Source organism: Mirounga leonina, unplaced genomic scaffold (assembly GCF_011800145.1).
Source record: "Mirounga leonina isolate KUSES-001 unplaced genomic scaffold, KU_Mleo_1.0 Mir_115, whole genome shotgun sequence".
In the NCBI taxonomy this organism is placed as follows: domain Eukaryota; kingdom Metazoa; phylum Chordata; class Mammalia; order Carnivora; family Phocidae; genus Mirounga; species Mirounga leonina.
In genome coordinates, this window is record NW_023270268.1 from 9872056 (window position 1) to 9889787 (window position 17732).

Genomic DNA, 17732 nt, shown 5'->3' on the forward strand with positions numbered 1-17732 from the left:
GGTTACAAGGTAGGGGATTCTGGCTTACAGAGTAAAGATGTCCTCAGTCCAGAGTGGCTGTGGCCAGTTACAGTCCCACCAGCAGCATACAAGCCTTCCTTCTGCTCAGTACTTTCACCAACATTTAGGATTGTGAGGCTTTTTCATTTTTGCCAATCTGGTGACTCTCTCGGTATTTCATTTTGGTTTTGATTTGTATTTCTCTAATGCCTCAGTACTTTTCATATTTAATTTCAGAACTTATATTGGCCAGACCTAGTTATTAAAGTCTGCCTTCAAATAGCACAGCAATCCGCCAATCTGTCAACACTTTGAAATCTATCCAGAAAGAAAGCATATATCCAGAATAAAATCATTTTTTACTGCATCTACCACTACGAACCTGGTCCAAGCCACCATCACCCCTCACCTGAACTACCACAGGCTCTTCTTAAAGTGGTCTCTGAGTCTATCTTGCCCCTGTCCTTGTAACACAGTGATCCTCTTCAAACATAAGCCACATCGAGGCTCTCCTCTGCTCAAATTCCTCCAATCGCTTCCCATCTCATTCAGAATAAAGTCCCAATTCTGACCAGGGCTTACGACAAGGCTTGGGATGACGTAGCCCCTGGCTACCTCACTAACTTCATCTCCTGTGTCGTCCTCCTGAGTCTCCCTCTCGCTCAGTTCCAGCTACATAACCTCCGTGTTGTTCGTGGAAACATGCCAACCACTCTTCCATCGCCAATCCTTTGCACCTGCTGTTCACCCTTCCCCCAACTGAGGGAAGCATTCCCCCGATCCCTTTCAGGTCTCTGCTTGGATGTTCCTCTCCAAGGCTTTCCCTGACCAACCCATCTAAAATGGCGCCACCACCACCTCATCCTCCCCAAACACCACTAGCCTACTTTTATCTTTTTCATTGCATCTATCACCACCTAACACTACATTTCTGCTCACTCGCTCTCTCTTTCCTCACACGCTCTCCTTTTCCTGCACATAACACACTGCCATGCCCATAAGAGATACTCAATAAATGTTCAATTAGTAAAAGAACAACAATGATTTGTCTTGTCCTTTCCTACTCTTCTCTCCCCCTTCCAGATCTTCTAAACCAATGTAGAATTTACTTCCATGCTACCATTATTTTTTTCACAGTATATACATTCTTTTTCAAGAATCCCTTTTTTCCAGGTTACACATCACATTAACAGCTATTATTTGGATTTAAATGTTAATGGATTCATTGTTTATGTGTCCTTCTTCTCTACCTGAAAATTTGGTTATAGGCAGCTATATGTTGGTGAAATTAAGACTGAGTCTCTGAATTTCTGAAAAAGTCTTCCTTTTGTCCTCACAAGCAGGCAATAAGATGGCTGCACAGAGAAATTTAAGGTCACACGATCCCTTAAGTGTTGTTCTATTCTTATTGTTTTCCATATCTTCAGCTTGTAGTGTTACAAATAAATTATATGCAAGTCTAATTCGCTTTTGTTTGTTTATAACCTGAATTTTGGTTTTCTTTTTCTCTTTGTAATTACAAATTTCACCAGGATAGGTCTAAATGTGCATCTTTTTTCAATATCTTGCCTGACATTTGGTGAAACCTTTCATCTAAAGATTGATTCTTTCTTCAGCTCAGGGTGAAATTTTCTTCTATTATTTCTTTCATGAATGTTTGCTTTGATCTCTCCTTGAAATCCCATTATGTTTATCTTAGACAAGTCCGATAGAAATACAATTCAAGCCACAAAGGTAATTTAAAATTTTCCAGGAGCCACAGCAAAAAATAAAAAGTGAAATTAATTGTAATAATGTATTTATCCAAATATATCCAAAACATTGTCATTTGAAAATGTAATCTATAAAAAATTTACAGGTGAGATGCTTCCCCCACCCCCACCCCCCTGTTGAGTCTTCAAAATCTGGTATTCAGCTCATCTCAATTCAGACTACCTGCTTTTCAAAGGCCCAATAGTCATTTTGGGCTAGTGTCTGCCATACTGGACAGCAGAACAGATCTTCTGGAACTCTCTTCCATTCTTTTTTAGTTAATAATTTTTAACCTTTCTCTTTTCCTTCTGAATCCTAAAAGAATTCATCCAGCTGATCTTCAAATCCACTAACTCAGCTTCCTAAAGTATTCACCCTACTCATCATGGCACCTACTGAACCTTTTAATTCAACAGTCATATTTTACATCTTCAGGGGCTCACTCTTCATGGCACACTGCTCCTGAGCACTGACTGCCTGTTTTGATTACCTAGGAATGCCCTCTAGAATGTCAGGACTTTGTCTTAGAATTTTCTTTAACTTCTCTTCCATCTCCTACAGTACCACTCTGTTTCACTGGAAACTCTTCCTCTGAGTCATCGGAAGAAGCCCCCCACTTATGAGCTAAAAGCCTCTCTGCTTAGTGATACCACCCTAATCTGCTTGGTCTTAAAAAGAAAAATCAAACTTATGCATCTCTGATAGCCAAGTTGGGTACCATCAGGGGTTGCATAGGTCACAATTCATTCTTCTTGGTCCCATAAAAACAAGAAAAAGGTTAGACTTAGGGACATTTCCTGTAGATCTCCGCAGAGATCTCACAGTTTCCAGGAAATAGGGAAGGAATTAAAAGCAAAGGAAATGCAGGGACCTTAAATTAACTGTCCGTTCATGTCCACTCAGACCAGGGCTAACTGGGATGCCATCCCAGCAAATGGCTGAGGTACTGGACAGCAAAGTTACAGAACATTTTCCATCGCTACAGAAAGTTCTATTGGACAATACTTGGCTAAACAATTCCTCCTAAAGCCCCAAATACCACACCACCAGGTTCTGGCTCTATAAAAATCCCCTCTTCTTCCCACTTCCTTCTCCCCACTTTCTCTTTCCTTCAAGAGTTATTGCCCTTGCCCTTAAAAGCCTTGGTTCTCTTCGCCTATTTCGACGCTTGACACTCCCCTAGTCCAAAGGATAAAGGATGCTCAAAAAGGCAGTTCAATGGTAGCATTCACTTGATGGAACTTAGATTTACTAATTAACAAAGAAACACTTCCCAGTATCAGTACTTGAAATAAATGCCTGATATTTCAAAATACCTTTCAAGTATGCATGGCCATTAAATACCGGCATTGTTGTCAGAAATAACTGACAACTGGTGAGGATGAAAACACTAAATTCAGGGTGAAAAGGATTTTAATCAGAATTGTGAGCTGTGTTTCAACTAGGAAATAAATTAGGTATAATAAAATGTTGGGTAGACGACAAGAAAACTAGTAATGAAATAAGGGTTATCCAAAAATTCTTGAAATAATGATGAATAGAGCCCACAAGCCTTTTAACTCCACCATATCACCTTTAATAACAGAATAGGTTGTAAATGTGTGGCTGTGTTTACGCCTAAGGGTCTACTGAGGTTATTTTATAATTGCCACAACTGCACAAAGAAAACTTAAGTGAAGGTCAATGAAAGCTGCGTGTTCTAAATTACAAATCAGGAACAACCTTTTTTTGTCATTCATAACATTCCAGGCATAAAAGAGAATTACCTCAGTAACAGGTGTATTTTCCTGGAGCTCAGTTGTGTGCGAGGCCAGTAAACCAATCACCCGAGCAACCTTGGCCCGTCTGTAAATGGAGAAAAATAAGCTCTGAAGAGGAGAGTTAGAGACCCAAGTAGCCAACCCTAGTTAGTTATGTTTCACAATTATGAGCATTAAGATAAGATAAAAATGGGGTGAGCATTCACTCCTCCACGTATATGGCCCTTGTGTACATGAAGAGACAAGAACAGCAATGCCCTCTGCAGGACTGTCTGTAATAGTGACTCAAGTTGAACAAGGTGGGCTTTCGTAGTAAAATACAAAATAAAATTTTTGAAAGGCCTTAACCAGAGAGGAGAAAAAAACGTAATTAACCCTTTTACTTCTGAGTACAGCAGTATTTGGCAAAGGTTATGTCCTACTTATTAGTAGACCAAGGATTTTATATATAAGTGGTAAAAAATATCAGAACAGTTAAACATATTTATATATCCACTTTTATAGAAATTTTTACAATCCTAGATCTTACAAATATTGTTCCAAAAACTACTAGTTTTAGTGAGGTGTTTCTGTATCATTATCCAACAGAAAATAAGGTCAATAAATTATTAAATATCATTTACAGATGATTTGTTAAAGTTTAGTCGTAAGTTTTTTTTAACTGGAGAAAATAGTTGGACATGTGAGTTGATGACAACCGTATCTTTTTTTTTTTTTTTTTTTTGAGCACTGTATTCATATTGATGCTTGCATGTTCTCTGGACTAATTAGTGTGTACACCAGCCAGAGAGTCTCTAGCTTTTCAGGTTCTAAAATAAATAAAATAGTAGTAAAATAAACTACACAGGACCCATGGAGGGAAACAACTCCGAGAAGGACCACAGGAAAGTGCTGATGTTGTCAGAACTCTAACGGACAGACATAATTCTTATGGATTTCAACACTTCTTGAATTAGCCATTCAAATCTCTTAACATATACAAATTAAAGAAGTCCTAGGCATTTGTATGACTAGCATCCTGTCTCTAAATAAAAAACATTATACTGTTATTTAAATTTTAATTCCAGTGTACTTACCATGCAGTGTTTTATAAGTTTCCGGTGTACAATATAGTGATTCAACACTTCCATACAACACCCGGTGCACATCACAAGTACACTCCTTCATCCTCACCACCTATTTCACCCATCCCCCCCACCCACCTCCTCTCTGGTAACCATCAGTTTGTTCTCTATAGTTAAGAGTCTGTTTTTTGATTTGTTTGTTTCTTAAATTCCATATATGAGTGAAATCATATGGTTTTTGTCTTTCTCTGGCTGACTTATTTTGCTTAACATTATACTCTAGCTCCATCCATATTGTCACAAATGGCAAGATTCCATTCTTCTTTATGGCTGAATAGTATTGCATTATGTCTTCTTTATCCATTCATCTATCAATGGACACTTGGGCTGCTTCGACAGTTTGGCTACTGTAAATAATTCTGCAAAATACACACGGGTGCATGTATCCCTTTGAATTAGTGTTTTTGTATTCTCTGGTAAATAGTAGTGTAATTATTGGATCATAGGGTAGTTCTATTTTTAATATTTTGAGGACCCTCCATACTGTTTTCCAGAGTGGCTGTACCAGCTTGCATTCCCACCAACAGTGTCGGAGGGTTCCCTTTTCTCCACATCCTCACCAGCACTTGTTTCTTGTTGATTTTAGCCATTCTGACAGGTGTGAGGTGGTATCTCCTTAGTTCTGATTTGCATTTCCCTGATCATCAGTGATGCTGAACATCATTTCATGTGTCTGTTGGTCATCCCAATGTCTTCTTCAGAGAAATGTCTGTCCATGTCTTCTGCCATTTATTTGGATTATTTGTTTTCTGGGTGTTGAGTTATATAAATTTTATTGGTAGGTCATTTGCAAATATCTTCTATTCCATAGGTTGCCTTTTAGTTTTGTTTCCTTCACTATGCAGAAGCTTTTATTTTGATGTAATCCCCATAGTTTATTTTTTATTTTATTTCCCTTGCCTCAGGTGACATATCTAGAAAAATGTTGCTACGGTTGATGTCAGATACATCAATGCCTGTCCTCACTTCTAGGATTGTTATGGTTTCAGGTCTCACATTTAAGCCCTTAATCCATTTTGAGCTTATTTTTGTATTTGGTGTAAGAAAGTGGTCCAGTTTCATTGTTTGGCATGTGGCTGCCCAGTTTTCCCAACACCATGTGTTGAAGAGACTGTCTTAAAAAGATTATACTTTAAAAGTGATCATTTTGAAAAAGATTTGGTAGGGCATTGGACCAAAAGTTACAAGAAAAAGCATCTACTCACTGCTCTGCCACTGACCCATTTTGTGACCACAGCCAAGTCAATTATCCTTCAATTTCCACATGTGTGGGATATCCCCAAAAGGGATAGATGGATTAACTTCTAAATTTTTTTACAATGAGAACTGGGTGTTATACGCAACTAATGAATCACTGAATACATCAAAACTAATGATGTACTATATACTGGCTAACTGAACATAAAAAAATAAAAATACATTATCAAAAACTGACTACTGAATTAAGGGGATGCAAAGCAAAAACTTACCTTGGTTCAAGGACAAGCCCAAAGTACTTACGAAACACTAACCTGTTTTTTCAATCTACAAAAGTAAATAACTAAAAGAACTAAAAGAAAAATGTATTACAACATGCTATTTTCCCCAACCTCGCCAGAAACGATCCTATCAGAACAAAAGATAAAACTAAGAATTTTAAGATCGTGTGTTAAGTTATAAACTATTTAAAGTAATAAAAACATTTTTCAGTTTATACCAAATACTTACATACAACTATATCCTATATACGATGTGATCCTATATATCAAAAAATGGACTTCTTCTCATAATCCGCTTTCTTCTTAAATGCCACCACTTTGGATGCCCCTAGTGTCCCGTTACACTGTATCTCAGAAGTGTCCCCATATTCACATTATCCAAAATTGTACTGGCAAATAATCTTCATGCAAGGACAGATTATGTTCCATATCTTCATTGTTCAAAAGAGTATCCATTGGTTACATGTGACTATTGAGCACTTAAAATATAGCTGGTACAAGTGAAGAACTAATTTTTTGTGGAATTACTTTTTTTTTTTTTTTAAAGATTTTTTTTTTTTTTTTTTTTTTGAGAGAGAGAGAGCACATGAGAGGGGGGAGGGTCAGAGGGAGAAGCAGACTCCCTGCCAAGCAGGGAGCCCGATGCGGGACTCGATCCAGGGACTCCGGGATCATGACCTGAGCCGAAGGCAGTCGCTTAACCAACTGAGCCACCCAGGCACCCTGGAATTACTTTTAAATTTAAATTTTAATAACCAGGGCGCCTGGGTGGCTCAGTCGTTAAGCGTCTGCCTTCGGCTTAGGTCATGATCCCAGGGTCCTGGGATCGAGTCCCACATCAGGCTCCCTGCTCGGCAGGAAGCCTGCTTCTCCCTCTCCCACTCCCCCTGCTTGTGTTCCTGCTCTCGCTATCTCTCTGTCAAATAAATAAATAAAATCTTTAAAAAAAAAAAATTTAATAACCACATATGGCTAGTGGCTACCACATTACACAGAGTAGATCTAAAATGTAGTTCCTTCTTCATGTATTTACTTGTTTATTATCTGTGTCCCCCACCAGCCTAGAAGGCCGTGAATGCAAGGCTTGGTACTGCTCACCAATGCCAACACCAAGACAGTCCCTTGCATCAAGAAGGCCCTCAATAAATGTTTGTTGAATGAATAGAACATCGACATCAAATATAAGGTAACTAAACATATTAATAGGAAAGGAGTGAATATACGACTGCACAAGATAAACAAAAGTGAACAGGGTTTTCAATATAAATCTCAAAAAAAATTTAAGGCTAACATCACTAAATGAGAAAAAGATTCCTTGTAAACTAGAAGTAATATAACCTACAAAGGGTATTGTTATACACCATGTAACAAAGAACACCCAAGAGTAATGGGAAACTTCAACCTTCTTCTCTTCCAAGCACAGCAAGGAGGCTACAGTGAATACATGTGTACAAGCAGTCATAATAAAACTAGCAAGGTCAAAGTAACAGAAGTATATACCAAACTTACTACAATCTACAGTGACCACACTTACTCAGTGAGAGGTGGGACAGGGCAGTATTTATTACTCTGGAATGAAATGTCCTGGGCCCAGCCTTGTCCCCCCAACGAAGGGGAGGAAAGAGGGGGGGAAGGGGGGAGGGGGGGTACTCATCCTTCATGTGCCTGGTTACTTTTATGTTAAATAGGATTGACTACATACAATATGTACCTCAAGTTGTTCAAAGAATCAAAAGAGATAATCCACGTGAAGAAATTACCATGTTGTCCGACATCTAATATGTGCTGTATGGGTTAGCTACTATTACCACATCACTTACTACATTAATAACATTTTTAAAAATGATTTCGTATTGGGCGCCTGGGTGACTCAGTCAGTTAAGCATCTGCCTTTGGCTCAGGTCATGATCCCGGGGTCCTGGGATCGAGTTCCACATCGGGCTCCCTGCTCTGCGGGGAGCCTGCTTCTCTCTCTCCTCCCCACTTGTGCTCTCTCTCTCTCTCTCTCAAATAAATAAATAAAATATATTTTAAAAAAAAGATTTCGTATTAGACCTCAAAGATAAACGCACAGAATCCTCAAAGGCTGAAATTCTATAGAACATATGTTATAAAAGTGAAATAGCAAATATAAAGCAAAAAAAACAAAAAACCTAAACATTTGTAAATTCAGAAGCACTTCTGTATATCTTATGTGTCAAATGAAAACTGAAAATGTCCACCAGGCACAATCACAATCAACACAAAAGCACAAGTTGAAACTTAGACGTTTTTCTGCTTTACATAGAAGACTGGACACTGACACCCACCTTTCTGTTCTGTCAAGAGTCTGCTAAAAGAAAACATAATTTATAATTAAATGATAAATGAAAACAGAAAGAAGGGCTGACAGTAGACCAAAATGTTTGAGGAAATCCCAGATGACAAGCATAGAGGAAATCATATTGACAGAAAATGAACAGAAGAAATCCCTAAGAACCACAGATAAAGACAGATCTTCCCAAGGAAGCCCCCAGAGACTCAGAGTAAACTAAAACAGAAGGCAAAGATGAGATGAGCCATTGGACGATCACCAGATTACAAAACCACACAATGAACAAGTGGGCCAACCAGGTCCTGCTGCCTTGCCATCTCCCTCCTTGGTACACAAAATAAACCCTACAGTCCTGGCCTCCAGGATAAAAATGGAAAATTATTCCTATAGTAAGCAATCTACCCTAAGGTTGGATACAGATGTGGATGTGGGAACCAGAGACTGTGGTCCTCTACAGCAGATACTAGAGTGGAAAAGAGGGTTAGTGGAGGAAAGCCAGCTCCATCCCAAAGAAAAACCCATCCTGGCAACTCTTGAGTAGGCCTCCAGCCTGCCTACCTGCTCTTTAGCCAGCTGGGCTCCCAACATGTAAGTCAACCAACAGGCATCACCACTCACATGCCCGCCCTTTACTTTAAAGAAGTTGCTGGAGAAACAGACTTAGAGAAGCATAGGGAAAATTTGTATTGCCAACTTCTATACTGATCAATTTAACCATTTATTCATAATATAAATAAGTACCAAAGACCACCAAGAATTTGAGGAACTAACAGCACTAAAAAGCAAGACCGTGATGAAAAAGAAGTGACCCACAGGCTAAGGAGATAAGAATAGAACTTGTATAATCCTACTGTTAAACCCTAAATATTAGTCATAATATTTATAACCCTAAATTCTGTTCCAAAACAGAATTTTTATAATCCTACAATCTGTCCTCAAATTCAAAAATACATTATAGACCAATACAGGCTGCTAAAGAATCAGAATACAATGAAAAAAAATTGTTTCATATGATTGTTAAAATAGAGATCCTCAAGAATAAAATGAGCAGGGGGGTGCCTGGGTGGCTCAGTCATTAGGCGTCTGCCTTCGGCTCAGGTCATGATCCCAGGGTCCTGGGATCGAGCCCCGCATCGGGCTCCCTGCTCAGCAGGAAGCTTGCTTCTCCTTCTCCCTCTCCCACTCCCCCTGCTTGTGTTCCCTCTCTCGCCGTGTCTCTCTCTGTCAAATAAATAAATAAAATCTTTAAAAAAAAAAGAATAAAAGAATAAAATGAGCAGGGATAAATATCAAACCTGAAAGCTCAAAGATAAAATCAGGGAAGAACACAAAGTCTGGCAGTTCTTCAAAAGGCTGAACAAAGAATTACTATATGACCCAACAATTCCACTACTATGTATATATCCAAGAGAAATGAAAACATATTCACATAAAACCTTGTGCACAAATGTTCACAGCAGCATCATTCATAAAAGCCAAATTTGGAAACAACCCAAGTGTTCATCAAGAATGGATAAACAAAATATGATATTATTGTACAATAGAACATTATCCAGTCATAAAAAGAATGAAGTACTCGGGCGCCTGGGTGGCTCAGTTGGTTAAGCGACTGCCTTCGGCTCAGGTCATGATCCTGGAGTCCCCGGATCGATCCCCGCATCGGGCTCCCTGCTCGGCGGAGAGCCTGCTTCTCCCTCTGACCCTCCCCCCTCTCATGTGCTCTCTCTCTCATTCTCTCTGTCTCAAATAAATAAATAAAATCTTTAAAAAAAAAAAAAAAAAAAAGAATGAAGTACTGATACATACTACAGCATTGATAAACCCTGAAAACAGTATGCTAAGTGAAAGAGGCCACATAAAGAATTAAATAAATTTTGTATATTTCATTTATATGAAATATTCAAAATAGGTAAATCTATAACAGAAAATAGATTAGTGGTTTGCAGGGACCTGAGGGACAGGGGCAATGGATATGGGGTTTCATTGGATGATGAAAATGTTCTGTAATTAGATAATGGTGACGGTTGCACAACTTTGTGAATATGCTAATAACCACTGAATTTACAGTTTTTAAAAAAGAATTTCCATCACATCTACAAATAAAAAGAAAAAAAAAAATCACAGAATCATATCAATACATGAGGAAAAAGCATTTGACAAAAATCTAAGACCCATTCATGATAAAAACTCTTAGTAAACTAGAAATAGACGGGGAACTTCGTCAACTTGATAAAGACTATCTACAAAAAACCTACAACCAATATCCTACTTAATACTGAAAAACTCAAAAATTTCCCACTAAGATCAGGTACAAGGCAAGTCTGCTGCCTCTTACCACCACTCTTCAATATCATACTGAAAGCTCTAGCTAATGCAATAAGACAAGAAAAAGAAACAAAAGGTAGACAGATTGAGAGGGAAGAAATAAAGCTATCTTTGTTCACATAGGACATAACTATCTGTAGAAAATCCTAAAGAACTGACTCCCCTTCCCCCCTTGCCCAAAAAAAAAAACCTCCAGGAAGTAGTGATTATGGCAAGGTGCAGGATACAAGGTTAACATATAAAAGTCAATCACTTCCCTATATACCAGCAATGAACAAGTGAGATATTAAAAACAAGACACCATTTACATTAACACCCCAAAATGAAATACTTATGAATAAATCTAACAAAATATATACAGGACTATATCAGAAACTACAAAACTATGATTAATGAAATCAAAAAACTAAGAAAATACAGAGGTTATTACATATTCCTGGATAAGGCAACTCAATATTGTCCAGATGTCAGTTCCTCCCAGTGTGATTCTGAGATTCGATAGAATTCCAAACAAAATCCCAGCAAGTTATTTTATGAATATTGATACAGTGGTTCTAAAGGTTTATATGGAGAGGTAGAAGATCCAAAATAGCCAACACAATATTGACAAAGAAGAGCAAAGTTGGAGGACTGATGCCACCAGACTTCATCAAGGTTCACTATAAAGTTAGTCATCAAGACAGTGTGGTATTAAGAATAAACAAAAAGGTCAATGAAACAGAACAGAGAACTAAGAAATAGACTCACACAAATATACTTAAAGGATCTTTGACAAAGGAGCAAAGACAATACAATGGAGCAAAGACGGTCTTTTCAACAAATGGTGCTAGCATACATGCAAAAAAAAAAAAATGAATCTGGAAACAGATCTTACTCACTTTACAAAAATTCAAAACAGATCAAAGATCTAAATGTTAAGATGTCAAAGTATAAAACTGCTAGAAGGTAACATAGGAAAAAAAAAAAACCTACATAACCTCAGGTGTGGCAAGGATTTTTTAGATACAACCACCAAAGGCACAGACCATGAAAGAAATAATAACCTGGACTTTATTTAAATAAAAACTATTCTGTGAAAGATAACATCAGGAGAATGAAAAGACAAGCCACAGACTGGAAGAAGGTATCTACAAAAGGCATACCTGATGTAAGACTGTCTTTCAAAATGCACAAAGACCTCTTAAAACTCAACAATAAGAACACAACCCAATGAAAAAGTGAGCCAAAGATCTTAGCAGATACCTCGGCAAAAAAGATAAACAGATGGCAAATAAAAATACGAGAAAACACTCCACATCATATGTCATCAGGGAAATGCAAATTAAAACAATATATTACTATACCCGCATAAGAATGGCCAAAATCCAAAACACTGACAACACCAAATGTTATCAAGGCTATGGAGCAACAGGAACTCTCATTCATTGTTGATGGGAATACAAAATAGTACAGCCACTTTGGAAGACAGTTTGGAAGTTTCTTACAAAACTAAACATACTCTTACCACCCGATCCAGCAATCATACTCCTTGGGACTTACCCAAAGGAGTTGAAAGCATATGTCCACATGGTGTTTACAGCAGCTTTATTCATAAACGCTAAACTTGGAAGCAACCAGGGTATACTTCAGCATGTGAATAAACTGTGGTACATGAAGACAAGGAGATATTTGGCACTAAAAAGAAACGAGCTGTCAAGCTATGAAAAGAGATGGAGGAAACTTAAATGCATATTACTAAGTGAAAGAAGCCAATCTGAGGCTAAATATTGTAGGATCCCAATATTGTAGGATTCCCAGTAGGGCATTCTGGAAAAGGTGGAACTATGGAGAAAGTAAAAGTTCAGTGATTGTCAGAGGGATGAATAGGCAGAGCACAGATTTTTGAGGGCAATGAAAATACTCTGTATGATACAGGTCAGTATACAGTTGTCCGAACCCAAGGACATATAAAACCAAGAGTGAACTGTACTGTAAGCTATGAACCGTGGGTGATTATAATGTGCCAATGTAGGTTTATCAGTTCTAATCAAAGTACTGCTCTAGTGGGGGATGGTGATAATAGGGGAGACTAGCCTGTGTGGGGGCAGGAAGGAAAGGAGAAATCTCTGTACCTTCCTCTGAATTTTGCTGTAGCTTAAAACTGCTCTAAAAAATAAACTCAATACAGACAAACAAAAAACATGAGTTTTATGATATGTAAATTATATCTCAACAAAAGAGTGAGAAAGCAAAAGAAAATAGAGTCAAGAGACAGGAGGGGCACCTGGGTGGCGCACTCCGTTAAGCATCTGACTCTTGGTTTCAGCTTAGGTCATGATCTCAGGGTCATGAATTCGAGCCTCGTGTTGGGCTCTCTGCTCAGTGTGGAGTCTGCTTGAGATTCTCTCTCCCTCTCCCTCTGTCCCTCCTGCTCTCTCTCTCTCTCTCTCTCAAATAAATAAATCTTAAAAAATAGAAAAAAAAGAGAGAGACAGGAAATCCCACACCCATCCTATAGAACTTTCAGGAGCAGAAAAAGGATGAAACACAGAAGACATCCTAAGGAAACAGGGAAGCTAAAGAAAGCCTGAAGCACTTAGACTTAATTTGCCAAAACAAATTAGTAAAAAGAAATACACATTCCAATAAAATTTCACAGGCCCAGAACAAAAAGAAAAATCCAGACACTGAAAAACAATCAAACTAGTCACCTATAAAGAAGAAAAACACAGGTCAACCTTAAGTCTTCCAGAGCTGTGCAAACAGAGAGAGCAAACTCCAAAGCATGGCACAGGGGTGAGCGAGCCCAAGGGCAAAAGAAGGTCTCAGTCAGCCCCCTAAGCCTAAACCCTAAAACCAGAGAGAAAGTCTTGAGAAGGTAACAACTAGAGAAGCAGAGACTCAGAGATCTTTAATAAAAAAAGAAAAAAAGAAAAGGGAAAAAAAAAAAAGAAAAACTACTGAAAAAAATGAAATCCAATCAACTAAGAGGTGAAACAGAGCAAAAAACTCACAAATAAAGAAACTGTATTTAAAAAACTGATGATGAACATTTACTTTACCTTATTCAACTGTCAAACTTATACCAAAAATCAGAAAATCCTTCCTAAACTTTATATGACTCCCAAGGGACCCCAACTAAGCAACAATCTTGAAAAAGAGAAAAAAGTTGGAGGTCTCACACTTTCTGACTGCAAAACTTAACTATTACAAAGCTGTGGTAATCAAGACACTGTGGGACTGGCATGAAGACTGATATTTAGACTAAATAAACCCTCACATATCTGGTCAAAAGATTATCAACGAGGGTGCCATTCAATGGGGAAAGGACGCCTTTTCAACAAATGGTGCTAGGAAAACTGGATATGCACATGCAAAAGAATGAAGTCAAACCCTTACCTAACACCATATACAAAAATTAACTCAAAATGGATCAAAGACCTAAATATAAAAGCTAAAACTGTAGGGGCGCCTGGGTGGCTCAGCCGTTTAGCGTCTGCCTTCGGCTCAGGTCATGATCCCAGGGTCCTGGGATCGAGTCCCACATCGGGCTCCCTGCTCTGCGGGAAGCCTGCTTCTCCCTCTCCCACTCCCCCTGCTTGTGTTCCCTCTCTCGCTGTCTCTCTCTCTCTGTCAAAAAATAAATTAAAAAAAAAAAAAAGCTAAAACTGTAAAACTCTTAGAAGAGATGAAAAGCTTTAAGACATTGAATTTGGCAACGAATTCTTGCATAGGACATTAAAAGCACAGGCAACAGAAGAAAAAGTGGAAAATGTGAGTTTCAAAGGACACTACCAAGAGTGAAAAGGCAACCCACAGAATGGGAGAAAATATTTGCAAGTCACATAATCTGACAAGGGGTTAATACCCAGAAGATATGAAGAACTCTTACAAATCAACAACATAAAACAACCCAATTAGAAAAGAGCCAAAGAACATGAACGGACATTTCTCCAAAGGAGATAAACAGATGGCCAGTAAATACATGAAAAGATGCTCAACATTACTAGTCATCAGTGAAATGCAAATCAAAACCACAATGACTTACAGCTTCACACCCATCAGGATAGCTACTATTTAAAAAAAAAAATGATGATGATGAAGAGGATGTGGAGAAATCGGAACCCTTGTACACTGCTAGAGGGAATGTAAAATAGTATAGCGATGTGGAAAACAGTATGATGTCCCCTCGAGAAATGAAAAGATAGAATTACCAAATAACCCAACAATAAATTCAATATACCCAAAATAACTGACAGCACAGACTCAAAGAGATATTTGTATACCAATGTTCATAGCAGTATTATCTGCAATAACCAAAGGTAGAACCAACCTAAGTATCCAACAGGTAAAAAGATAAAATGTGGCATATACATCTAGGGGATGTTAATCAACCTTAGAAAGGGAGGACCTTCTGATACATGCTACAACATGGCTGAACTCTGAAAATGTTAAGCTAAGTGAATTAAGCCAGCTGCAAAAAGATAAATGTTGTACGATCCAATTATATTAGGTATAGAATAAGCAAATTTATAGAAACAAAAAGTAGAATAAAAGTTTACCAGGACTGGGAGAAGGGGAATAGGAAGCTAAAGTTTAATGGGTAATGGCTTCAGTTTAGGATGATGAAAAAGTTCTGGAAATTGATAGTGATGATGGTTGTACAGAAACCACTGAATTGTATAGTTACTAAAATGGTCAATTTCATATGATGTATATTCCCAAAGTTAATACAGTTAATACAGTTTTTTAAAATATTATGCATTATTATATGTGGATTATATACCACAATAAAGTTGACTGGCAAAGGATACAAAACTCTATAAACATCCACTGTTGAAAGTTCTAACAAAAGGGCATTTTTATACACATCAACTGGGAATACATATCAGCACAATGTTTCTAAAGAATGTTTAAGCAATTTATCAGAAGTAGCAGAACTATTTATTGCCTTGTACTCATTTGTTCTAATTCTATAAATCTGCCCTAAGGGGAAAAAAGGAAAAACAAACAGGCACCAAGATTTAAACACAAAAATGTTCATCGACATACTATTTACAATGTTATAATATTATCCAAAAATAGGGAACAGGGTAAATTAAATGATCAGGCATTCCTAGCATAGAAGAAAAGGCATACCTTGAAAAAAGTCCTAGACAAATAGTTGATGACATTAAAAAATACATAACATATGGGTGCCTGGGTGGCTCAGTCGGTTAAGCGTCCGACTCTTGATTTCGGCTCAGGTCATGATCTCAGGGTTGTGCTGAGCGTGGCACCTGCTTAAGATTCTCTCTCTCCCTCTCCCGCTCTCAAAAAAATTACGTAACATATGTTATAAGAAGAAACAAAACATTTTTTAATTTTATTTAAATTCAATTAACATATAATGTATTATTAGTTTCAGAGTAGAGAGCAGTGATTCATCAGTCTTATATAACACCCAGTGCTCATTTCATCATGTGCCCTCCTTAAAGCTCATCATCCAGTTACCCCACTCCCCCACCTCTCCCCCTCCAGCAACCCTCAGTTTGGAGAAACAAAACATTCTATCATGTTATTCTATTTTGTTTTTCTATATGCTGAACAAAGCCAAGAAATAAACACATCTACTTCAACAGTGGTTATCCCCCAGCTAAGTTGAGGACCCCTATATGCTGTTAAGGGGATTTGACCTGGGTCAGAGAAGGCCCCACTGGGAGAACTGGTGTTTGAATGGAGGAAGACAATAAAAGAAGGTTCCAAGGAGAGGATTTGTGTACATTATTATTTATCATTTTCCTCAAACACAAGCTGTTTTATAATGAAGCTTCAATCTAAAAGATGGGGGGGGGGAAACAGTACTTGGAAAGGATAAAAAAAAAATGTCTATTTTTACAAGTCAGCAGGGGGCACCCCATTCAAGGATATAAGTTTTAGCTGAAGTGTCGGTTTTGTTGGTTTCTTTTTAGTGAGCATACCACAAACCCTCTCAAAGTTTTACATACTCAAAAATCACCTAAAAATCCTACTTGCAATGGCAATTTTTACCTTGGGGAAGTAACCTTAGAAGATGCATAACAAAAATTATGCAAAAAAAAAAAAAGCATTTTGTGAATACCTCATTTCCCCCAAATTTCACCAACATGGAAGAATAATTGCTATTAGCACATTTCACAAAACCCCTTCACCTTTATGTTTTTGTGTGCTTCTCTAACGAGAATACAAGATAAGCAGGCTTAAGAATACCAAGCACAACCACTGCAACCTCCATGCTCCAACATCTACCACCCACCCAGGAAGAATCAGGCACCATGCAAAGTAGCTCATGTACTTATCGCATTCAAAGTTTAACTATTAACATCTACGAGGTAGATACACTATCCCCATTTTACAGTTGAGGAAAATGAGGCTCAGCACTTAAGGCAATTTGCCCAGAAGGCAGATCTGTGATTCACACCCAGGTCTGTCTGTATCCGAAGCCCATTCAATTCCATTGCCCCACACAGACCCTCCTCTCCCACCATGGAGCTGAGACTCAGAAAGAGGTAATCATCCGGCCTGGTCTCACTGGCCACCAGAGCCCAGAGCCTTCTAACCTTTATCTAATGTGTTTTTCCACCATGGTATACTGCCTGCAAAATAAGCAAATATACATCCTTCCATCAGGAGCTTACAGAGGATAATCCCATTAGATTTTAAGTAACATCATGAGGAAGTCATGCATCACGTAAGGGAAAGATAGAGTCACAAGGGAAAACTCTGCCGGAAGCAAAACCAAAACACAGGGATCAAGTGTTTAATAAAGAATACTCAAAAGAGGGGGCGCCTGGGTGGCTCAGTCATTAAGCGTCTGCCTTCAGCTCAGGTCATGATCCCAAGGTCCTGGGATCGAGCCCTGCATCGGGCTCCCTGCTTGGCGGGAAGCCTGCTTCTCTCTCTCCCACTCCCCCTGCTTGTGTTCCCTCTCTCGCTGTGTCTCTGTCAAATAAATAAATAAAATCTTAAAAAAAAAAAATAC

The 17732-nt window shown here is 38.2% G+C and overlaps 1 protein-coding gene across 1 annotated transcript in view; it reads right to left on the reverse strand.

Moving 5' to 3' along the window:
• The window catches only part of ULK4 (unc-51 like kinase 4), a 580245-nt gene that overhangs the window by 519445 nt on the left and 43068 nt on the right, over window positions 1–17732 (reverse strand). The window contains exon 17 of the mRNA XM_034992636.1: window positions 3519–3597. Coding sequence (XP_034848527.1) covers window positions 3519–3597 — 79 coding nt within the window. The remainder of the gene's footprint in view (window positions 1–3518; window positions 3598–17732) is intronic.